Consider the following 21666-nt stretch of genomic DNA (forward strand, 5'->3'; position numbering starts at 1 on the left):
CGGGGTTTCACCATGTTGACCAGGATGGTCTCGATCTCTTGACCTCGTGATCCACCTGCCTTGGCCTCCCAAAGTGCTGGGATTACAGGCTTGAGCCACCGCGCCCGGCCATTATTTTTTCTATTTTTAGTTTGTTCAAAAATGTGTATTAAACACCTTTTCTAGGTGCTGGAGATGGAGCAGAAAAGACAAATGTTTGCTTTTTTTTTTTTTCTTTTTTGAATGGGCTCCCGTCTGTAATTCCAGCACTCTGGGAGGCTGAGGCGGGTGGATCACCTGAGGTCAGGAGTTCAAGACCAGCCTGACCAACATGGAGAAACCCCATCTCTACTAAAAATACAAAAAATAAGCCAGGTGTGGTGGCACATGCCTGTAATCCCAGCTACTCAGGAGGCTGAGGCAGGAGAATTGCTTGAACCTGGGAGGCGGAGGCTGTGGTGAGCTGAGATCACACCATTGCACTCCAGCCTGGGCAACAAGAGTGAAACTCCATCTTAAAAAAAAAAAAAAAAAAAAGAGATGGGGTCTTGCTGTCACCCAGGCTGGAGTGCAGTGGTGCGATCATAGCTCACTACAGCCTCAAAGTGCTGGACTCAAGTGATCCTCTGCCTCAGCCTTCCACAGAGCTGGGACGACAGGTGCACACCACCACACCCAGCTAATTTTTTTTTTTTTAAATTTTTAATGGAGATGGAGGTCTCACTATCTTACCCAGGCTGATCTCGAACTCCTGAGCTCAAGAGATCCTCCTATAATCCCAAAGTGCTAGGGTTACAGGGATAAGCCACAATTCCCAACTCCTTGTTGTTTTTAGATTCTAGTTTTCTTTTTTCTTTAAGAGACAAGGTCTCACTCTATCATTCAGGCTGGAGTGTAGTGATGTGATCATTGCTCACTGCAGCTTCCAGTTCCTGGGCTCAAGGCATCCTCCTGCCTCAGCCTCTCTGCAGCTGAGATTACTGAGGTGCCACCGTGATCCACTTATTTATTATGTAGAGAGGGGGCCTCACTATGTTGCCCACGCTGGTCTCAAACTCCTTGCCTCAAGAGATCCTCCCCGCTTGGCCTCCCAAATGCCGAGGTGAGAGGCGTGGGCCCTGCGCCTGGTAGTTTCTTGTTTTCATAATTCTTCCCAGTCATGCTGTGTGGTAGTTAGAGAAGGTGGTCCATTGTTTGCACTTTTCAGAACGAGGCCTTGTAAGAATTAAATACATGGTCCGTTTCCATCAAGATTCCGTGCGAACTGAAGGTTACGCTTTCTATGATGGTAGAGATTAATACAGCTGATCTAATGATGTTGATGATTTGATTCTGATTCATTCATTCCTGTTGCAGCACCTACTATATCTCAGATACTGTGCAGGCCTTTGGGAGAAAGAGTGGGCGGGCGGAAGCAATTCCTTTTCTCACAGTCCCTGTAGGCAAGCTTGTGGTGGCGGTGCTAGCGGCAGACATTAACCAAACCGCAGCCTCAATAGGATGCGTGCAATGCAGGAGAGGAGCAGAGCTCTAGGACTAAAATAGAAGAACAGACTAGGACAGACTAAAATAGAGGAACCCGAGCTGGAATGCTGGGTCCAAAAGGCTTCCCTGACCAGGTGACAGCTGAAATCTGAGGGATGAGTTGGCATGAATGAGACAAAGAGCCTGGAGCTAGACAGCCTGGGCCTGGGAAATGGCTTGTGCAAACACCCTGTGGTGGAAGAGAGCATGGGCTTCAAGGAGCGGAAGAACGGCTACTGGACAGAGAGGGAGCTTGGTGTGAGACGAGTGGGAGAGGCGGACAGCCACATCGGGCATGGTCCTTCCTGTGGGTCACATAGATTTCTGCCTTGTCCTCAAAGTGATGGGAAGCCCTTGGCCCACGTGACTCAGAGGGATGGTGTACAAATATGTTTGTTTTCGTTTTTGTTTGTGAGGTGGAGACTCACTCTGTCACCCAGGCTGGAGTGCAGTGGTATAATCTTGGCTGACTGCAATCTCTGCCTCCCAGGTTCAGGCAATTCTCCTGGCTCAGCCTCCTGACTATGTGGGACTACAGGTGTGTGCTACCATGCTGGCTAATTTTGGCATTTTTTAGTAGAGATGGAGTTTCACCATATTGGCCAGGCTGGTCTTGAACTCCTGACCTCGTAATTCGTCCAGATGACAGGGATGAGTCACTGTGCCCGGCCATGTGTGTGTTTTTACAGACAGTCTTGCTCTGTCACCCAGGCTAGAATGTGGTGGCACCATCACAGCTCACTGAGACCTTGAATTCCTAGCCTCTAGTGATTCTCCTGTCTGAACCTCCCAAAGCACTGGGATTACAAGCATGAGTCACCACACCTGGTCTGAAAATATTTGTTTTGAGGCCAGGCACAGTGGCTCACACCTGTAATCCCAGCATTTTGGGAGGCTGAGGCACACAGGTCACCTGAGGTCAGGAGTTTGAGACCAGCGTGGGCAACATGGCAAAACCGTGTCTCTACTAAAATATACAAAATGAGTTGGGCATGGTGGCACATGCCTGTAGTCCCAGCTACTTGGGAGGTTGAGGCAGGAGAATTGCTTGAACTTGGGAGGCAGAAGTTGCAGTGAGCCGAGATCGCGCCACTGTACTCCAGCCTGGGTAACAAGTGAAATTCCATCTCAAAAAAAATTGTTGTCAAAAGATGCCCCCCGACTGTGGTGTGCAGAGCCGTGAGGAGGTGTGGAAAGAGGAGGTTGGTCAGCGTGAGTTTGGAGCCTCCTGTAATAATCCAAGAGGGAGATGATGATATCTTGGGTCTGGGTGGAGACAGAGGAGATGGAAAACATGGATGGATCCTGGGAATAGTAGGCAGGTTAAATGGACAAGAGTCAGTGATGCATTTCCTGGTCATGGGGACAGAGGGAGAAGGGCTCTGACCTGTCCAGCTGGATGAGCGGTGGTGTCACTCCACAAGAAAAGGGGGAACGTCGTTAGTGGTGCTGGGGAGAGCAGATGATCAATCTGTCTGAGGCACTGTGAGCTTTTCCCTCTATACACACATTCTTTTTCTACTTGCATCTTCAGAGACTGAAAGAAATTGTGTTATTCTTCAATTACATTTTTATTTCTATCAATTTCTTGTGTTGCATTTTTGCTTATGTAGTTTGACATGTTTGACCTTAAGGGTTCATAACAATGTTCCATTTTGAATATTTTAATTTTTAATTATTTAATAAAAATATTGTTATGCGTCAGCCACAGTGGCTCATGCCTGTAATCCCAGCACTTTGGGAGGCTGAAGTGGGTGAATCATGGGGTCAGGAGATCGAGACCATCCTGGCTAACACGGTGAAATCCCGTCTCTACTAAAGATACAAAAAATTAGGTGTGGTGGCACCCACCTGTAGTCCCAGCTAGTCAGGAGGCTGAGGCAGGAGAATTGCTTGAACCCAGGAGGCAGAGGTTGCAGTGAGCTGAGATTGTGCCACTGCACTCCAGCCTGGGCAACAGAGGGAGACTCTGTCTCAAAAAAAAAAAAATATTAGGCATTCAAAATTATAGGCAATCTCTATGACTCCCAATTCCCTCTCCAAAGGTAACCCTGGTTTTTGGATTAGGATGGATTAGGAAATATTCAGTCTAGGTTATGGCCTTCATCTTTAGTCATTTTTATTCCTAAATAATATTCTGTATACATACACATTTTGTTCATTCATCGGTTAACGGCAATTTTGGTTGTTTCTTCTTTTTGATTAATAATACTGCTATGCACATGTAGGTATAAGTTTTTAGTGGACATAGATTTTCAGTTATTGTAGAACTATGAAAGAAACTGCTGGATCATATGGTAACTGTGGAGCCGTCAAGCTGTTTTGCAAAGCAGCTGCACCATTTGATAATCCCACCAGCATTGTTGGGTTTTGTTTTGTTTGAGACAAGGTCTCATTCCGTCACCCAGGCTGGAGTGTGGGGTTGCAATTTTGGCTCACTGCAACCTCCACCTTCCAGGTTCAAGTGAGTCTCCTGCCTCAGCCTCCTAGTAGCTGGGACTACAGGCATGCGCCACCATGCCTGGCTAATTTTTGTATTTTTAGTAAAGATGGGTTTTCACCACATTGACCAGGCTGCTCTCGAACTCCGGGCCTCAAGGATCTGCCCGCTTTAGCCTTCCAAAGTGCTGGGATTACAGGTGTGAGCCACTGTGCCCGACCTCAACAATGTTATGAAGGTTCCATTTCCTGTACACCTCTGCTAACTCTTGTTATTGTCTTTAAAAAGTTACTGTCATCCGAGTGGGTGTGACGTGGTATCTCACTGCGGTTTTGATTTGCATTTCTCGGACGAGTAACGGTGCTGGACGTCCATTTCATCTGCTGTTGGTCATTTGTATGTCTTTGGAGAAATTTCTATTCATATATTTTGACTATTTAAATAATTGGATTGTCTTTTTTGTTGAGTTGTAAGAATTCTTTATATATTCATATATTCTGAATACTAAATCCTTATCAGATATATGATTTACAAATACCTCCTCCCATTTTTGGGTTTTTACTTTCGTTTTTTTTTTTTTTTTTCCTTGAGACAGTCTTGCTCTGTTGCCTAGGCTGGATTGCAGTGGTGACTGTAGTTCACTGCACTCTCAAACCCCTGGCTCAGCCCCTCCCACCTCAGCCTCTCAAGTGGCTACTACAGGTGCACGCCACCATGCCACCATACTCGGCTAACTTTCTGTAGATTTTTTTTTTTCCTGATGATGGAGTCTCGCTCTGTCACCAGGCTGGAGTGCAGTGGTGTGATCTCGGCTCACTGCAACCTCTGCCTCCCGGGTTAAAGCGATTTTCCCGCCTCGGCCTCCTGAGTAGCTGCGACTACAAGCGTGCCACCACGCTCAGCTAATTTTTTTATTTTTAGTAGAGATGGGGTTTTGCCATGGTGGCCAGGATGGTCTCAATCCCTTGACCTTGTGATCCACCTGCCTTGGCCTCCCAAAGTGCTGGCATTACAGGTGTGAGCCACCGTGCCTGGCCATTTTTTGTAGTTTTTGTAGAGATTGGTTCTCTCTATGTTGCCCAGGCTAGTCTTAAACTCCTGAGCTCAAGCAATCCTCCTGTCTTGGCCTCCCAAAGTGTTGGGATTACAGGCATGAGCCACTGCACCTGGCTTTCACTTTCATTCTTGAAGGATATTTGTGCTGGATATAGAATTCTGGGTTGACACATTTATATTTTTAGAGGTGTCATTCCATTGTCCTCTAGCCTCCATGATTTCTGATGAGAATTTTCCTGAAATTCATGTAAAGGTATTGTTGCACTATGCAGTGTGTCATTTTTTTTTCTTGTTCATTTCCAGACTTTCTATATTTAGTTTTCAGACTGTGAAGTCCCTGGGTGTGATAGTCCTTTATTTATTTTGCTTGGGATTGACATGTTTCTTGACTCTTTCCCCAAATTTGGCCATTATTTAAAAAGGCTTTCTGCCTCATTTTTTCTCTTCCCTCATTCCGCGACTCCAACTATATAGACGTTAGACTGCTTGACACTGTTCACAGATAACTGAGGCTCTGATCATTTTTTCTGTATCTTTCGTTTTTCAGATTGCATATTTCAGGGTTTGGGAAACTATGGCCACAGGTGGAATCTGTTTGTTCTCATTTACAGTGGCTGCTTGCTTTCAGACTATAATGGCAGAAATGAGTAGTTATAAAGATGGTTTTGGTACCACAGAGCTGAAAATATTATCTGACCCTTCATAGAAGAGGTCTACTAATGCGGGCTCTGTTGCAAGTTGAGTGATTCTTTAATCTGTCAATGTGCTGTTAATCCTGCGTAGTGAATTTGCTTCATATGTTCTTAAGTTTTAGAATTCTTATTCGGTTCTTTTTGTCAGATTTCTCTGCTGAGAATTCCTATTTGCTCATTATGAGCACATTTTCCTTTATATTCTGGAGGCTGGTTATAATTAAACATCCTGAATGTTAATTCCAACGCATCAGTCATATCAGAGTTAGTTTCTCTCAGTTGCTTCTTGGGTATGGATCACATATTCTTGTTCATATGTATAGTAGTTTTGAATTATATAATTGTAGAAATTCTGGTGAAGTTTTTTTTTTTTTTTTTTTTTTTTTTTTTTTTTAAAGCAGGCATTTAACGGCTGGACTCAATATTTAAAACTTTGATTCCAGCCAGGTACACTGGCTCATGCCTGAAATCCTAGCACTTTGGTATGCCAAGGCGAGAGGATTGCTTGAGGCCAGGAGTTTCAAGCCAGCCTGGGCAGCATAGCAAGACCCCACCTCTACAAATAAAAACCTCCCAAGTAGTTGGTGGTCTGTGCCTGTATTCCCAGCTATTAACATTGGGAGGCCGAGTTGAGAGGGTTGCTTGCACTTAGGAGGTCAAGGCTGCAGTGAGCTATGATTGTGCCACCACACTGCAGCGTGGGTGACAGAGACAGGCCTTGTCTCAAGTTTAAGAAAAATGAAGGCGAAACACAAGCAGAAAAACCCTTTGACCCTCCTATGGTGGGCAGAAGCTGAAATTTGTCTTTATGTTTTATGGCTTTAGCTGGGTTGTTTAGAGTCTGCGCTCTATACATCTCCAGCATGATGCTGTTTGCACGGCCCTTCCCTGTTTAGAGAAACTCCCCCCCAGTTCTGTGGGTAGGCCAAACAAGTCGTGTCTACCAAACTTGGCTGTCATTATCTTCTCCTGATGTGGGCAATGAGCTCAGACTCTGGAAGCAGGAAGATCTGGGGCAAATTAGCCGCCCTTGACACTTTGGGTACATAATATGGATGACAAAATCTGCCCTGTTATATAAGAAGATTGAAGATGTGAGATGACTGGCCACCATTTTGGCCACAACATGGAATGCACTCTGCAGTGAGGGAGAGCCGGGCAGAGGCTGTGCAAGAATCTATTTGCTACAGGCAGTGGATGGATTTAAATTTATTTGGAACTAGAAGGCGGCCCTTGAGCCATGAGTGTTGTATTTTCTGGGGTGGAGGACATTTCTAATCCTGGGATGGGGATGGAATATAATGGTTAGGGGCAGTGTTTAGGGCCAATTTCACCACTTACCAATTGGTGATCTTGGGGTCTTGGCGAGTTTCTTTGTATCAATGATGACAGTAATGGCTCCCGCCTTAGAGGGCTGTTGTGAGGCATGCCTGACACCTGGCGTGTGGCCATCATTTGCTGGGGCTCTCTCAGCAGAGTTCCCCAGGTCTGCTTTGACACCCCAGGACTCTGAGCTTTCTTTAGGTCATGGGCATGTCCCTTCTCCTTGCTTCATGTCCTCAAACGAAGCCTGGCAATAGTGTCCCTAGCCAAATGATCCAGAAGGATGTTGGACAGGGCTGAGGACAAAGCCCAGGCCCATCCCTTCAAGGGAGGATCAGGTCCTTCGTCAGCTCCTACCAGTTACTCATCTGCTTCATCAGATGGTGCCTCAGCCCTGACTCCTTCACTGTGGCCTGGAGGACTGAGAATTTTCCAAATGCGTGGCTGGAATCTGCTCCCCTGATGCTCCACCTAGTCTGGTGACTGCCCCTCTCTTGTCCAGTGGACTAAGTGGCTATCCAGTGGACTGACCAGGTGGCTTAGAGCGACACTGCTTTTTATTTTTATTTATTTATTTTATCAGCAATGTGAAAACAGACTGCTTTTTATTTTAACACAGGATAGGAGTTTGGCCCATGAATTTGTTCATGAAAAGCCGAGATTTATGAACTAACACAGACCCACAAAAGACGGAAAGAATGGTAGCTTCACAGTGTAGTAAACGTTTCCCTCCAAACAAGCAGCAAGGCTTTGAAGTACACTGAAGTAAAAGAGGGCACAGGTAGTGTTGATCATGGAAAAGGAAGTATGGAGAAACACGTCACCATTGGTTTGTTCGCAGCATCTGGGTAGAGGTTGATCCTCTTGGCCTTAAGATGCCAAAATGAGGAACTACATGGGCAGGGTCACCTGCCATCTCCCTCTGTGCATGGAGCTTTGCGCCAGGCCTTTCAGTGCACAGAAGAAAATATAAAGACACAGGGCAGGGGCTCGAGTGCCAGCTCCCCCTCTACCCCTCGGCAGCGGGGAGAGAACCAGTATTTCCAGGGCTGAAGTTCTACGGGGATCTGTGTTATGTGAACAATGACAGCGTACAGATCTAATGCTTTTAACCGAATTCCAAATCCCTGAGCATCGTGTGTGAAATACATGAGAACGCAGTAAACCAGAAGAGCGCCTCATATTCACTCAGTGCTTTCTGTGAGGTACCTTTGTCCCCATTGGGGCTCTGTCCCTCACCAGAGCTCATGGTGGCTGTGTGAGGGGCGAGCACCACAGAGCAGTCTTCCTCCTGCCTCTCACTGTGGAGGTTGTCTCGCAAGGCTTTATATAAGTGAAGCTCTGTTTTTTTTGCTTTAGCTGGTCTACTATCTGGATCAACTCTTCTTCCCAATTTCTTCTATATCTGTTTTGGCAATTAATTGTTCAGGTGAAGAGGTGTGAAGTCATGGCAGAGTCCCTGCCCCTGCATCCAATCCGGTGGCAAGTTCTGTTCTTCGCATCACCCTAGTCCAGGCCATGACATCTCACAGCGACTGCCCTGGACATTCAGAAGCTGCATTCACAGGGGAGGGCCACGGGAATGTCCAGCAGGCACAAGGGAAGGAGGAAAGGTGGGACCGGGGCTCCTGGCCAGCTGGTGGTCTTGGGGAGGGCGGCACTGCCTTCCACCCCCCGGCAAGCCAGAACACCAAGGCTCGTCTGTATGTACGTTGCTTTGCCGTCTTAGTTCCCCCCTGCACTAGCAAGCCCTCGGCCTTTTTCTGAAATGTGTTACTGTCTACCTGGGGATAAAAAAACCCCATCAAGGCATGACAGCGACCAAAAGTGTGAGGAATTCAATCTCCAATGGCAGAGGCTCAAATACAAAAGTTAGAAGCTCATGTGCTGGCTATACCCCCTCAGCTCTAGGTGAGCAGATTGAAATGTGGCATGAGAAGGCTGACAGGTGGAGCGAGGCAGAGCAACTGGTTTCGGGATCCCAGGGCTGGATGGTTGACAGTGACTGTGGTGTTGCCCCACGCCCTCTCTGTCTCGTGGACGCCCACTTCCTGTCCTCCATTCCTCCCTCTGTCCCGGGGATGCCCACCTTCTGTCTTCCATTCTTCCCTCTCTGTCCCGTGGATGCCTACTTCCTGTCCTCCATTCCTCCATCTCTGTCCCATGGAAGCCCACTTCCTGTCCTCCATTCCTTACAAGCACAGGCCTGCCGCTCACTGCTTGACAGACTTCCTAACTCCCAGTCTCTCAAGTCTTTCCTCTGCCTACCTGGTTCCCGTTCCTCTGTTGTCTCTGGATCTGGTGAGAATCTCAGGACCCCACGGGGGCTGGAGACAGCTCGTCGACTCAGCTGTTTTGGGACCTTTGGGGCCTCTGTTTGCCTGCAGACAGGTGGCATGCTTGACAGGTTCTAAACAGGGAAAAGATTTCTTGGAACTTAAGAGAAAAACTGACTAGGCAGACTCCAAATGAAAAGAACCATAAGCAAAGTGGAGTCTGTGCATGGAGTCTAGGAACTCGGGGGTCTAGGAGCTTTACTGCACACTCAAGGGCTTGCTTACTTAGGGCTCCTAAGTAAGCGCTGCAGACTCTTCATCGCTTCCCTGCAGGACGTTTACATCAAGTACCTGCTAACCGCTGGCTCTGTGCAGTGAGACTTCCGAGAACTGTAGTGATGAAAGATCATTGTGTTTGGGGCTGTTGACTTTCGTGTTGTCAGTCATCTGGTTAAATGCAGGCCCGTGTCCACCAGGAGCAGTGGGCTTCTCCTGTGCCAACTGGCTTTTCAACTTTCTCTTCATTGGTACATCCAGTCCTGTGATACAGGATCCCCAGCCCAAGGCTTTGCTGTTTACAGCAAGGCCCAGAGTTACACACAGAAGGCTACGGATTCTGCTCTTGAATGCACCGTGGCATCCCTGTGTAACCTTGTGTGGGGACAGCCGCTATGCCTCCTCCTCACAAGCCAAGCATGCCAAGGCAGCCTCTGCAGACTGCAGGGGTAGGGGGTCAGGATGTCTGGTTTTGTTCACTGGGGGGCCCAGTGCCTCAAGCTTCTCTGAAACATCACTGCCTGCCTCGACTGGACCGGAAAGAACTCTGGACTCCAAGGGAAAGGCTGAGGAGGAAACAGATGATGGCTGAAGCAAAGCAAGGTGCAGGAAAAGTTTTGCGATGAGAGAGGCTCTGCGCATCAGACAGCTGGAATCTGAACCTGCAGAAATTTAGACAGAAAGCACCCTACACATTGTACAAGAATAGGAATTACTTCTAGATGAAAGTCTTACCTGATCTATCCCTTCCAGAAAGCAGCAGCAGCTTGAATTGGATGACTCAATCTGCAGTGCTTCAGCTGACACGAGTTAGCAGCCACTGTTCTTGAAATGATTTCACTGTTGGAAACTGCCGAAGAAATGGGATTTGGCGAAGTGGGGGAGGCTGTCCCAGCCACTGTGGGCTGGAAGACCAGAAGGAGACTGAGACTGTCCTGCCGAGCCTGTACGGCTGCTGTGCCTCTGTGGAGAAGGGGGTTGCACAAATGATGTCCGTGAGGCACGTGTTCCATGTATAGACAAGACTGCTGCATTCCCAGGCTCTGACGTAAATGCTAGGCTTTACAAAACAGAAATGTACACGCAACATGGGATCTGGTGAGCAGTCACGTGAGAGCTGCTCGGCAGACACAGCAGATTCTATTTTTAACACTTTATTGGCAAAACGGAACTCCCTTCCCCTCCCCCTTTACAGAGAACTAGCGCTTTTGTTTTTCTTGTGGGTGACCTAACTTACCTGTTTACCCAAGGCCCGTGAGCCTGCTACAAAAGTAACTCAGGCAGTAGCTTAGCCCCAGGCTGCCTTGGTTTGAACCGCTCCTATGCCAGGAGCTGTCACTGTCACATTCGGAAAGGGTATGTGTGGTAATGACAGTAATGGAACATAGTAGGCTTTGGATAAACTTTGCTGTCACATCTTCATTAGCTCAAACTAGAAAAATAGAGTTATTACTATGAATAAGTGGGAGTTCTCTTAACACACAGTCTCTGTGGGGAAAAAGGACCTCAATTGCTGAGGAAGGAGTCTGTGCTGAACATCATGAACATGTCATGCCTAATGCGAGAGATTTCCTAGGAAACCCCTAAACCATGGTATTTGAGAAAACAGAAATAAGAGGCGGACATAAACATATGAGGCAGCGGGGAGCCAAGGGGAACTGGAAGAAGTCTGACGTGTACGGCCCACCCACTCAACCCTCCATCAAAAGGGCATGCCTTCCAGAACTGGGAGGGACTCTAGCGTGTCTACCATGGTGAATTCAAGACAAGCAGAGTATTTGCTGTTTCTCTGCATTTGAAGGGCTTTGAAGACTAGCAACTGGAATCCAAGGTGCATTCAGAGTCTGGGTATTTCCCCCCACAAAGCCTGCACAGAGTGAGTGTGACAAAATGATGATGTTCCTTCTGTTTGGAATTTAATTTTCTTATGAAAACAAAGACAGTTAGAAAAAATGACCAATTGCCAGGATAACATTTTTTTTTTTTTTCTTAAGACGAAGTCTCGCCCTGTTGCCCAGGCTGGAATGCAATGGTGCAATCTCAGCTCACTGCCCCTTGCTCCTTCCGAGTTCAAGCAATTCTCCTGCCTCAGCCTCCTGTAGCTGGGATTACAGGTGCCCACCACCACACCCAGCTAATTTTTGTAACTGGTAGAGACAGGGTTTTACCATGGCCAGGCTGGTTTCGAACTTCTGACCTCAGGTGACTGGCCTGCGCCTTGGCCTCCCAAAGTGCTGGGATTACAGGCGTTAGGAATAACGTTATTTCTACCCATCACTGGCACGTGCCCTTAATCCAAGCCATTCTGGAGCCCCTCCCTACCCCCGGGTCTGTTTAGCCATTTGTATCCTTGAGGGCTGAGAAGGAAGGAGAGAGAGTCCACGAGTGGATTTTTAAGTCTTCACCAAATGCAGAGGCAGTTTTGAGTTCTGTGGACAGCAGAAGCTTCAGTTCTTTGAGTATCTATGACTGGGCCAGAGCTGCAGGTGACCAGGTCTGGGGCCAGATAGGGTCTTCCCATTAGTCTTCCAGAACAGGAAGGAGATGGCTGGGAGCTGTTTGGTACCAAAGACCAAAGTGAAGATGATGTGACAAGGGCTACAAAGGAGTCATTTATTAAAAACAAAACCCCAAAAATGCCTCAGCAGGACTTGAAGACAACAGAGGAATCCAACACCCTGTTTGCTTCAGACTGTTAATGCCACATTGGGTGACCCCTGTGAGCTCAATCCACAGTGACTTCAACAACACAGCATACCAGTTCATTACATAGGTCAAGAGGGAGGCAGCCACTGAGGCAGGGAGCTTCTCCCGCCTTTGTGGTCAGGCATCCTCATGCCAACTGCAGGCTCTCTGCCTCTGAACAATGGGCACCTGCTTACCAGGCAGGGCTGCTCAGGTAAAGGCCAGCAGCCATGACGCTAGTTCCTACCAGAACTCTGGGCTCACAGCAGACCACAGCACAGGTCCGGTCCTCAGGACAGAGCAGCTTGTTCTTTCCCCAGTTCCTGGAATTTAGGGCCCATCTCACAGGGGAATTTGACATTTGTCCCCACACCCGGTTGTCACCACAGGTAAACCAAGACTATAATCACAACAGCAAGGACAGGATTGTGTTGCTTTTTTCCTTTTTTTTTTCTTAAAGGAGTGAGGGCATGGAAAATATACAGCACACCAATGAAACAAAATGTCAAAAAAAATACAAAAAAATAGAAAATAGAAAAATGTATTTACAAGTAGTACATTATGATGAGAAAGCACAAAGACACCTGCTGCTATAATACATGCATTGGCTCGAGAAGAAACTACGAAACACCCTGCGAGGGAGAAGCCTAGGAACAGAAAAAAAGGACCAAAAGGTTTGAACTCTTCATCCCTAATTTGCTACACTGATCAAAACCAAGTAAGGGCTCCTAAAGTCCATGAGTCTATCGGCACAAATGCTATACTGGTTTGTAACTGTGGGGTCAGTCGTGAAGGGAGGGACAGCAGCTGATCCATATACAAGGAAGCCACAGTAAACTGCTCGACATGCTCAAAACCACAGCAAGCCCCTGTCAGCTACACAGCGTGATCGTAGCAGGATTTAATTCTCGTTTATTCATATATATCTATGTGTGTGTTGATATATATATATGTACGTATGTATAAAAACCGTGCCCTTGTTCACTGCCAACACAACGTCTGGGTGGACATGAACTCATTACAACAAATTCTTATGTGGATGTTGTAAGAAGTCACTCAATGTCTGTGGATTTAATAAGTCACTTCACACCACAGAAAATATTTAATAAATCCAAAAAAAGGAAAGAAGAATATAATGACAGAAGAGCTTCTGTCTCGGTTCTCTGAAACTGAGTCCCCCACAGGAAACTGGTCCCAAAGTTCTCGAGGGTTCACTGAAGAAACGTCGGTTTGCTAATTTTTTTCATCCTTTTAGTGTTCAAAAGTTCTAAAAAGACTCCTCGCTGTTTTTAGTTTTTAAACAGTCAAATCTCCATCTCCCCCACAAGGTAACAGTCTGGTGCAGATCCTAAAAACGAGGGAGGAAGGAGCGCTGGGGAGAGGCCTGTCCCTCTGGAAGGGGCCCCACCTCTGCATCCGCAGGAAGAGAAGGAGCCAAACAGTGCTCCAGCACCCCTCTCCTGCAAACAAGCTCCCTTTAAATGCCAAATCCAGTCACACGGCAGTTCCTTAAACAGGTACGTTTCTGAGTACCAGGCCAGCTCTTAGAGGAAACAAAACCACAAGTTGAGAGAAAAGGACTATGATGGCCAACTGGTCACTTTCTACATGATCCATCATACTTCCAGGAATCGGGAGCTGCTGGACTTGGAGTGGAATGGCTCAGACCACATCCGCCGGAGGTCGCCCTGGGAAACAAGGGACTTTCTCAGTTACGGATTTAAACACGAGGCACACACGGCTAGGATTCTTTTTAAAAACATTTTTTTTTTTTTTTTTTCCAGATACAGTACAAGGTCTTCCTATGTTGGCCAGGCTGGTCTCAAAACTCCTGGGCTCAAGCACTTCTCCTGCCTTGACCTCCCAAAGTGCTAGGATTACAGGCGTGAGCCACTGAGCTTGGCCCTTTTCTGGTTCTTTTTTTGAGATAGGGTCTCACTCTGTCACCTAGGCTGGAGTACAGTGGTAAGATCTCAGCTCACTGCATCCTTGGACTCCTGAGTTCAAGTGATTCTCCTGCCTCAGCTTTCTGAGTAGCTGGGATGACAGGCACTCACCAAGCCCAGCTCATTTCTGTATTTTTAGTAGAGACGGGGTTTCACCATGTTAGCCAGGCTGGTTTTGAACTCGAGACCCGCCTGCCTCAGCCTCGCAAAGTGCTGGGGTTACAGGCGTGAGCCAGTATGTGCGCCCTGCCCCCTTTCTGATGCTTGATCTGAGATCAGATTGCTTCTGTGGGAAATCAAAGAGCATTTAAATCTTACCCACTGAAAAGTAAGCCACCATTTTTAGGACTCCCTAGTATGGATGCTTTCAGGCTCCTTGAGCAAGGAAGGGGGGTTTTATCAACTCTCTAGAGGCAGTGAGTCAGGTGATCTGGGCAAGTATCTGCTTCCTCATCTGTAAAACGGGGCTGAGAATAGACACCTGGGAATAATGGGCTCTCTGACTCTGGTTTTATTATACGCTGTCCCAACACTACTCACTCTTAATTATTCCCCAACTTTAACATAGTGTTAAGCTGTTAGGTGGCAGGACGGCACTGCTCTTAACAGAAGCAGGAAGTTCCCACAGCTGGGTTTGGGGCTTTTAGTTAATTAACCCTTGACCAGGTGGTGTAGTGGCCTAGCTCATTAGCGTTTTCTGTCAGTGGCTGCGTGAATCTGTAAGCGTCTGCCAGCGTCAAGGTAGCACACACACTAGCCAAGATCAAAAGCTCACTTGGGCGTAAGCAGAGCCACTTCAGCCAGGAGAGCACAAACCCAGGCGGCAAGGCCAATCCAAGGCACTGCTTTCACAGGCTTAAACCGCTACTCTTACCTTTAAGTAGGCCATCGTGAGGAGTGGCAATAAGGTAAATGGCACCAAATAGAGAAGGGCGGGCTGGGCGGCTCGGTGAATGCGAGACGCCACAGTAGCAGTGAGCAGGCCTGTGAGGAGAGAGGGGCATCCGTGAGACAGGAGAGAGAACCCGTGTCACCTGGCTGATGTTTGGCAAAGTCCTGCGACTGTACAGACCCAATGTGCTGTAGTCCATTCTCTGGCTGGGTTTGAAATGCCCAGCTTAGGCAGTTGAAGAAATGTGGATCAGCACGGCTTTAAGGAACACCTCCAACTCCAGGGACCCATGATTGACCCAAGTCTCACTCCTTGCTCAGGTTCCTGGGTTCAAACCCCACCTCCGCCCCTCTGGAGGGCCGGACAGTGTGCCTCTGTCTCCTGTGATGCTGCACCTTGGGAGGCAGAAAACCTGGGTTCAAGTTCCACAATGGCTAACATAAGCACGGTTCAGGACTTCCACCTCTGCGGGCCTCAGCCTGCTCATCTGTCTAACAGGGACACCACTACTGGCCTTGCCCCTCTGAGTTTGTGGACTGAAATGAACCCATATGTATGAAGTGCTGTGCGACGCGGACTGTGCTGGGGTTGAGCAGGCGGCAGCAAGTGCAAGAGGTGTTCCTTTCCACTCACTCTGCAGGAACGACTGCACGTGCAGGCAGGTGACCGTTTCCCAGACCAATTACAACTGTCTCCTCCTGTCTGCCTAGACGTGAGCTGGCTAGAAAGCTTAGTCTAGGTCAGAGTGCCAGAAACGTAGAACTAATGGATGTAATACCTGTTGAATCAAGTAGGAAATAAATACAACAGTTATTACACTCAAGGGGAAGATTTAAGCACAGACTCATCCACTGTACTGTGTGCTGTGTGTCCTTGGCTGTGAGGACTGACCATGCTTTTCCTACAAGGTTCTTCAGACACACTGTTGGAGAGGCAACTGGCCTATCCAGTACACAGAACATTTATCTCACGGGCCACGTTGTCTATTACAGCACCCAGGATTCCTGCTCTCCTTCCATCCAGTATCTGCAGCTAGAAGACCTGACTGAATCCCAAGGGTTGAAGGACAGCCAGAGAGAGGTTCATCTGCAGTCTCTCTGGTTCCCTTACCTACGAAGTATCCGACGAGGGTGCAGTGAAAGTAGGAGACCTTCTGCATGCGCCCAGAGATGTTGGCAGGCCCAGGGGCACCACAGGAGTCCCCACTGGCTTGTTTTTTGTAGTTGTCATAACGAAGGACAAAACAGAGCAGGAGACCAGGCATCACAATGTCTCCGATGCCCAACATGGAGAAGTGGCTGCCGGTGGAGCTGGAATGCAGTTTCACAGGTTAGCGATGTCACACTCTGCAACACTTTCTGTTCCTTTTGTGCAAAGTCTGAGCTTTTTAAAGGAGTCAAAGAGCTTATCTGCATGGTAGACGGAAATCTCTTCTGATTGAACACAGTTTTGAAGAGTTTAGAGATAAAAAGCTGTGACAGTATTGGCACTAGAGGTCTCCACCGGGCCCCGGTGTTTCAGGAGAGCACCTCGGAAGTGCCCTGCTTAAGTGCTGCTTCCTCTAGAAACGTCAAGCAATGATTTGTGACACATTTACTGCCGAGACTTCAAATAAGCACCTGGCTACTATTACAGATGGAAGATTAAAGCAGCACATTCATTTTGCCAAGATCATATTACCAGGAGCTGTATAATTCTACCATTAGAACCTATTTTACAAATATCTTTCAAGTAAAAAGGATCAAGATTCTCCTCCCTCCAGCCAACTTTAAACAGTGGAAACAGCAGTAAGGCATGGCTGTTTGTGGAAATTAATCAATAATAAAAGGCAGCGCCTGGATCACTTAGTGATCATCCTTGGTAAGCCAAGAATCTCATCCTCATTTCCTCTTCTGCTGCATGGAGATAAGGACCCTAGGGTGGGATTAGAATGCTGATGACAAAAAGAGACTGACCAAGGCGGGGAACAGATAGGCACAGGAAAGCAGTGTGATCCTTCATAGCCTGAGGTCCTACCTTGGGAAGACCAGTTTTCCAGGCAGAGACAGGCGAGGAACATCCCGCCCAACATTGGGCCCCAGGTGGAGCTTCCGGGATAGAACGTCAAGGGGATTGTCAGCCGGCTGAGTGGCCACCTTCACCATGACGTTGCTATTGAAGATGTAGGCTGAGAAAAATACCTGCCGAGTTGGAGAGAGGCAGGTATTTAACAGAGGGAGCTGGAAGCAACCTGCTTTCAGCATGAGCCCTCCTTGCTCTTAAGAGCAGCATCTCAGAATGCCCCGACTGCAATGCTTTCTCTGTATGACTGGAGGAGAAAGAAAATCTTTGCTCTTCCTGTGTACTTGCTAATGTCTGCACTCTCCACACCCAGAGGTTACTCCCTTGACAGGGTGGTCCTCACTGCAGCCAGCCTTGTCAGCAGGTTACCTCCTCTATCCTTGGAGTCACACACACACCACCTACTGAACAACCTCTCAACAAACACAGGGATTGGACTGTGCACCCATGAACAACTGCAGTTCAGGACTGGGGAGAGAGTGATCAGTGGCTGGGCAAGACTGACTATGAATACTTTTTTTTTTTTGAGACCGAGTTTCACTCTTGTTCCCAGGCTGGAGTGCAATGGCAGGTTCAAGTGATTCTCCTGCCTCAGCCTCTCGAGTAGCTGGGATTACAGGCATGTGCCACCATGCAAAGCTAATTTTGTATTTTTAGTAGAGAAGGGGGCTTCTCCATGTTGGTCAGGCTGGTCTCGAACTCCCGATCTCTGGTGATCCGCCCACCTCGGCCTCCCAAAGTGTTGGGATTACAGGCGTGAGCCATCGTGCCTGGCTGGATACTTCTACTTAATAGTTTTCAGGAGTGAATGCTTTAATTCAACACAAAGGAGGGGAGGGGCTCCAAGGACAAACACTTACCCAAAAGACATCATAGATTAGAAGCCCTGAGAGAAGCAGGCAGGAGACCTTGAGGCTCGGCAGGCGGACAAAGGCGATCATGGCGACACAGAGACCCATGGCCAATGCTGGGGAGGAGACGGGATACCGCAGACAGCAGTCAGTGTGGACTCCAGGCTCATCCTCTTTCTACTAGCTATGCCCCTGAACAGTTTGCCATTCCCTCAAAAATCAGGCAGCCCTAAGCTCCAGCTTCAGAAACTCACATGCAATTCGTGCAAAGCACCCACTTCTTCAGTCCATTTGGACTTGTGGAATTTGGGGTGATTGCTTTCCTCCTGTTAGACATACTGCTCAGCTGTTGGAGACCCAAGAAATGTTCTACTTTAAACCAGTCCTAGACCACCTCACTCTTGTTTTCTGCCTTCCCTCCACTGTTGTGGAAATGTCCTTGCTCCTTGCTTTAAGATGAACTCACACCCTAGAAAGCATCTCCTTCATTCACTTGGAAGCATCATCCCAGCAATTAACTGCATTATAGAAAAGGAGCGAATATAGTAAAGCAAAATGAAAAAAATTATGTTCCCACTTTTCAGAGATTACCATTGTTAAATATCTTCAGATAATTTTTTTTTGAGATGGAGCCTCACTGTCGCCCAGGCTGGAGTGCATCGGCATAATCTCGGCTCACTGCAACCTCCGCCTGATGAGTTCAAGCGATTATCCTGCCTCAGCCTCCTAAGTAGCTGGGATTACAGGCGCCTGACATCACGCCAGGCTAATTTTTCTATTTTTAGTAGAGATCGGGTTTCACCATGTTAGCCAGGCTGGTCTTGAACTCTTGACCTCAGGTGATCCACCTGCCCTGGCCTCCCAAAGTGTTGGGATTACAAGCGTGAGCCACTGAGCCCAGCCTAGAATTTTTTACATACTTTTTTTCCCATAAAGTCAACAACCCCCAGTTTCCATTTGGGTGAATTTTCACCTGATTTAATAAAATTTCTCTATAGATCCCAAAATGTCTTTTATAGATGGTCTGTCCAAGCTGGTTTCCAATCTGGCATAGTTCTCCCCCCCCCAACATTTTTTTTTTTTTTTTTTTGAGACAGAGTCTTCCTTGCTCTGTCGCCCAGGCTGGAGTGCAAGTTGTGCAATCTTGGCTCACCACAGCCTCTGCCTCCCAGGCTCAAGCAATCCTCAGCCTCCCGAGTAGATGAAACCACCGGCATGCCAGCACACCTGGCTAATTTTCATATTTTTTGTAGAGATGGTTCTTGCTATGTGGCCCAGGCTGGTCTCAAGCAATCCTCTCACTTTGGGCTCTCAAAGTGCTGGGATTATAGACATGAGCCACCATGCCCAGCCTACAGCCCTTTTTTAAACAACTTGCTCAAACTGGAGTCATGTGTCCTATAAAACACAGAACCTTCTGGACTTTTCTGGTGCCCTCCTATTGTGGTGGTTGGCTTTTCCTCTATCCCATCTAGTTTTCATAAATTAAATGTTACCATCTGAAGGCTCAATCACTTCTAGCAGGGCTTTCATCCGTGCTACTCCACTGACACTGCTCCTGTGGGCTTGCCAAAGATCCCTCGTGCTAGACACAGTAATCAACCTCTGTTGTCCTTTTACCAGACCTCTAGGCAGCAACCCGCCCAGCTCATGGCTCCCTTCTCCCTTTGTTCTCAGGACAATGTGCCCTCCTGTTCCTCCCCCATCACTGGCTACTCCTTTCCAGGCTTCTCGTAGCTCTTCCCCAATTCCGGAACTCTGTGGGCCTGTCTTCAATCTTTTCCTCCCTCTGGGTGATCTAGTTCAATCTCAAGGCTCTTGAGACTGTCATCAACTCGCACATTTTTATTTCCAGCCTGAATCTCTCCTTTGAGCTCCAGAATACATCCTATGGCCTAAGGGACATATTTATTTGGCTAATCGGCCTCTTGAATCTAACGTGGCCAAACTCAGCTCTTAACTCATTCCCGGGTAGTCTTCTGTCTCCAAGCATTTATTCTGTTTCCAACTGTGCAGATGGAAATCTGTGGTGTCATTTTTGACCCCTTTCTCTCTCTTTTACATCCGCTGGCACCAGCCACCATCCTCTACTGGCGTGCACTGCTGCAGTGACCCCAGCCTGGCCTCTCTGCCTCCAACTTAACCCCTACAAGTCTCCTCTTCACAGGGCAGACAGGATCAGCTGCTTAAACCCTAAGGCAGGTTTTAAATGTCCCCTGGTACAAAACTTAACTTCCCACAGAGTAAAAGCCACAGCCTTCACACTGGCTGACAAGGTCCTGCTGTGACTGTGACCCTTCAGGTCACTTCCTGCTACTTCCTGTGGCAGGCACAGCAGCCTCCTCACTCTGCCCCTATGCCACTGCTTCAGTGCTCTGCACTTGCTGTGCCCTCTGCCTGGAACAATCTCCTCCCAGAACCCAGCTTGCTCCCCCTCTCGTCTTTTACAGGTCTTTACTCAAGTACTAGCTTCTCAATGACAGGTGGACTTTCCTGAAATTAAAGATTATACTTCCTGCTCCTGCCTTATTTTTCATCTCTCAACATTTGATATACAAAATCTCTTTTTAAAAATGTTAAACATTCTCACTCCCCTCAACTCCAGTGAAGGCTCCCTGACAGCATGGCTCCCTGCTCATCCCTGCAGTCTAGACCAGGGCCTGGCAGGTGCAGGCCCCTTCCTTCAGCTCTCCTCCTCCATTGTTCTGCAAACACAGGTTTGATGAGGCCAGAGGTGATGAGGAATTCTTCATGGGGTCTTGTGGTGGGATGAATGTCCAACTCCCTGGGCAGGGAGGGCGCTCTCCACTGTGCAGCCTAAGCACTCAACGTGCGTTCCTGTGGCTCTGTTTTCTATCCCCTTCAGTACCACGCCATCCCCCCACACACAGTGTTCTTTCTCGCTCTACACAGAAGGTCCTGCCCCTAGCTCCTTCATCTGGAAAATTCATCCTCGTTCTCAAAGAGCCAGGTCAGAGAGCCCTTTCTCAGAGTCTTTCCTGATCCAACCACTAGTTGCTATTTTTGCTTTTTTTATTTACCTCTGGGAGATGGAAACGCTCTTGTTGCCCAGGCTGGAGTACAATGATGAGATCTCTGCTCACTGTAACCTCCGCCTCCCGGGTTCAGTCAATTCTCCTGCCTCAGCCTCCTGAGTAGCTGGGATTACAGGAGTGCACCACCACACCTGGCTAATTTTTGCATTTTTAGTAGAGATGTGGTTTCATCATGTTGGTCAGGCTGGTCTCAAACTCTTGACCTCAGGTGACCCAACCCACCCTGGCCTCCCAAAGTGTTGGGATTACAGGCGTGAGCCACTGTGCCTGGCCCAGTTGCTACTTCTATGTGATGCCACAGAACGTCTGAATGTCTCTAACTCACTGGTCATTCTATGACAGCGTGGGTGTTACATTCAATAAATACTTGCTGAATGAATACAAAACTGTGTTCTATTAACTTCAAATTTCAAATTATTCTAAGGAAAGTAAAAAGCCACATAAGCAGATATATTTTTCACAGAACTGGTGGTAAATTATCAATATATGTAATAAAGTGGATAAATACAGCAGCTTGGCAGACCCTGGACACAACTATATTAATATTTCATGAGTTCCTACTGTGTGCACGGTGCTGTATAAACCCAAGAGGAGAAAAAGCCGCCTCAT

General features: G+C 47.7%; 1 protein-coding gene and 1 long non-coding RNA gene across 4 annotated transcripts in view; both read right to left on the bottom strand.

The window, feature by feature from the left end:
- Positions 1–8366: 8366 nt before the first annotated feature.
- On the bottom strand, positions 8367–11614 carry LOC119468453. Its single transcript, XR_005197134.1, has 2 exons — positions 10302–11614; positions 8367–10154 (listed from the first exon to the last, which is right to left on the bottom strand). It is a non-coding gene; the product is annotated as an uncharacterized LOC119468453 (long non-coding RNA).
- Positions 11615–12677: 1063 nt separating this feature from the next.
- The window catches only part of SPPL3 (signal peptide peptidase like 3), a 149807-nt gene continuing 140818 nt past the window's right edge, over positions 12678–21666 (bottom strand). For 2 of the 3 annotated variants that reach the window (XM_017510258.2, XM_017510260.2), the window contains exons 7-11: positions 18011–18117; positions 17106–17269; positions 16200–16399; positions 15072–15181; positions 12777–13939 (exon numbers count right to left, since the gene is read on the bottom strand). In XM_017510258.2, coding sequence (XP_017365747.1) covers positions 13868–13939; positions 15072–15181; positions 16200–16399; positions 17106–17269; positions 18011–18117 — 653 coding nt within the window. In that variant the 3' untranslated portion in view covers positions 12777–13867. Of the gene's footprint in view, positions 13940–15071; positions 15182–16199; positions 16400–17105; positions 17270–18010; positions 18118–21666 lie in introns of all 3 variants that reach the window. The other variant, XM_017510257.2, reaches the window with a different exon arrangement.

Source organism: Cebus imitator, unplaced genomic scaffold, assembly GCF_001604975.1.
Source record: "Cebus imitator isolate Cc_AM_T3 unplaced genomic scaffold, Cebus_imitator-1.0 Scaffold434, whole genome shotgun sequence".
Lineage (NCBI taxonomy): Eukaryota > Metazoa > Chordata > Mammalia > Primates > Cebidae > Cebus > Cebus imitator.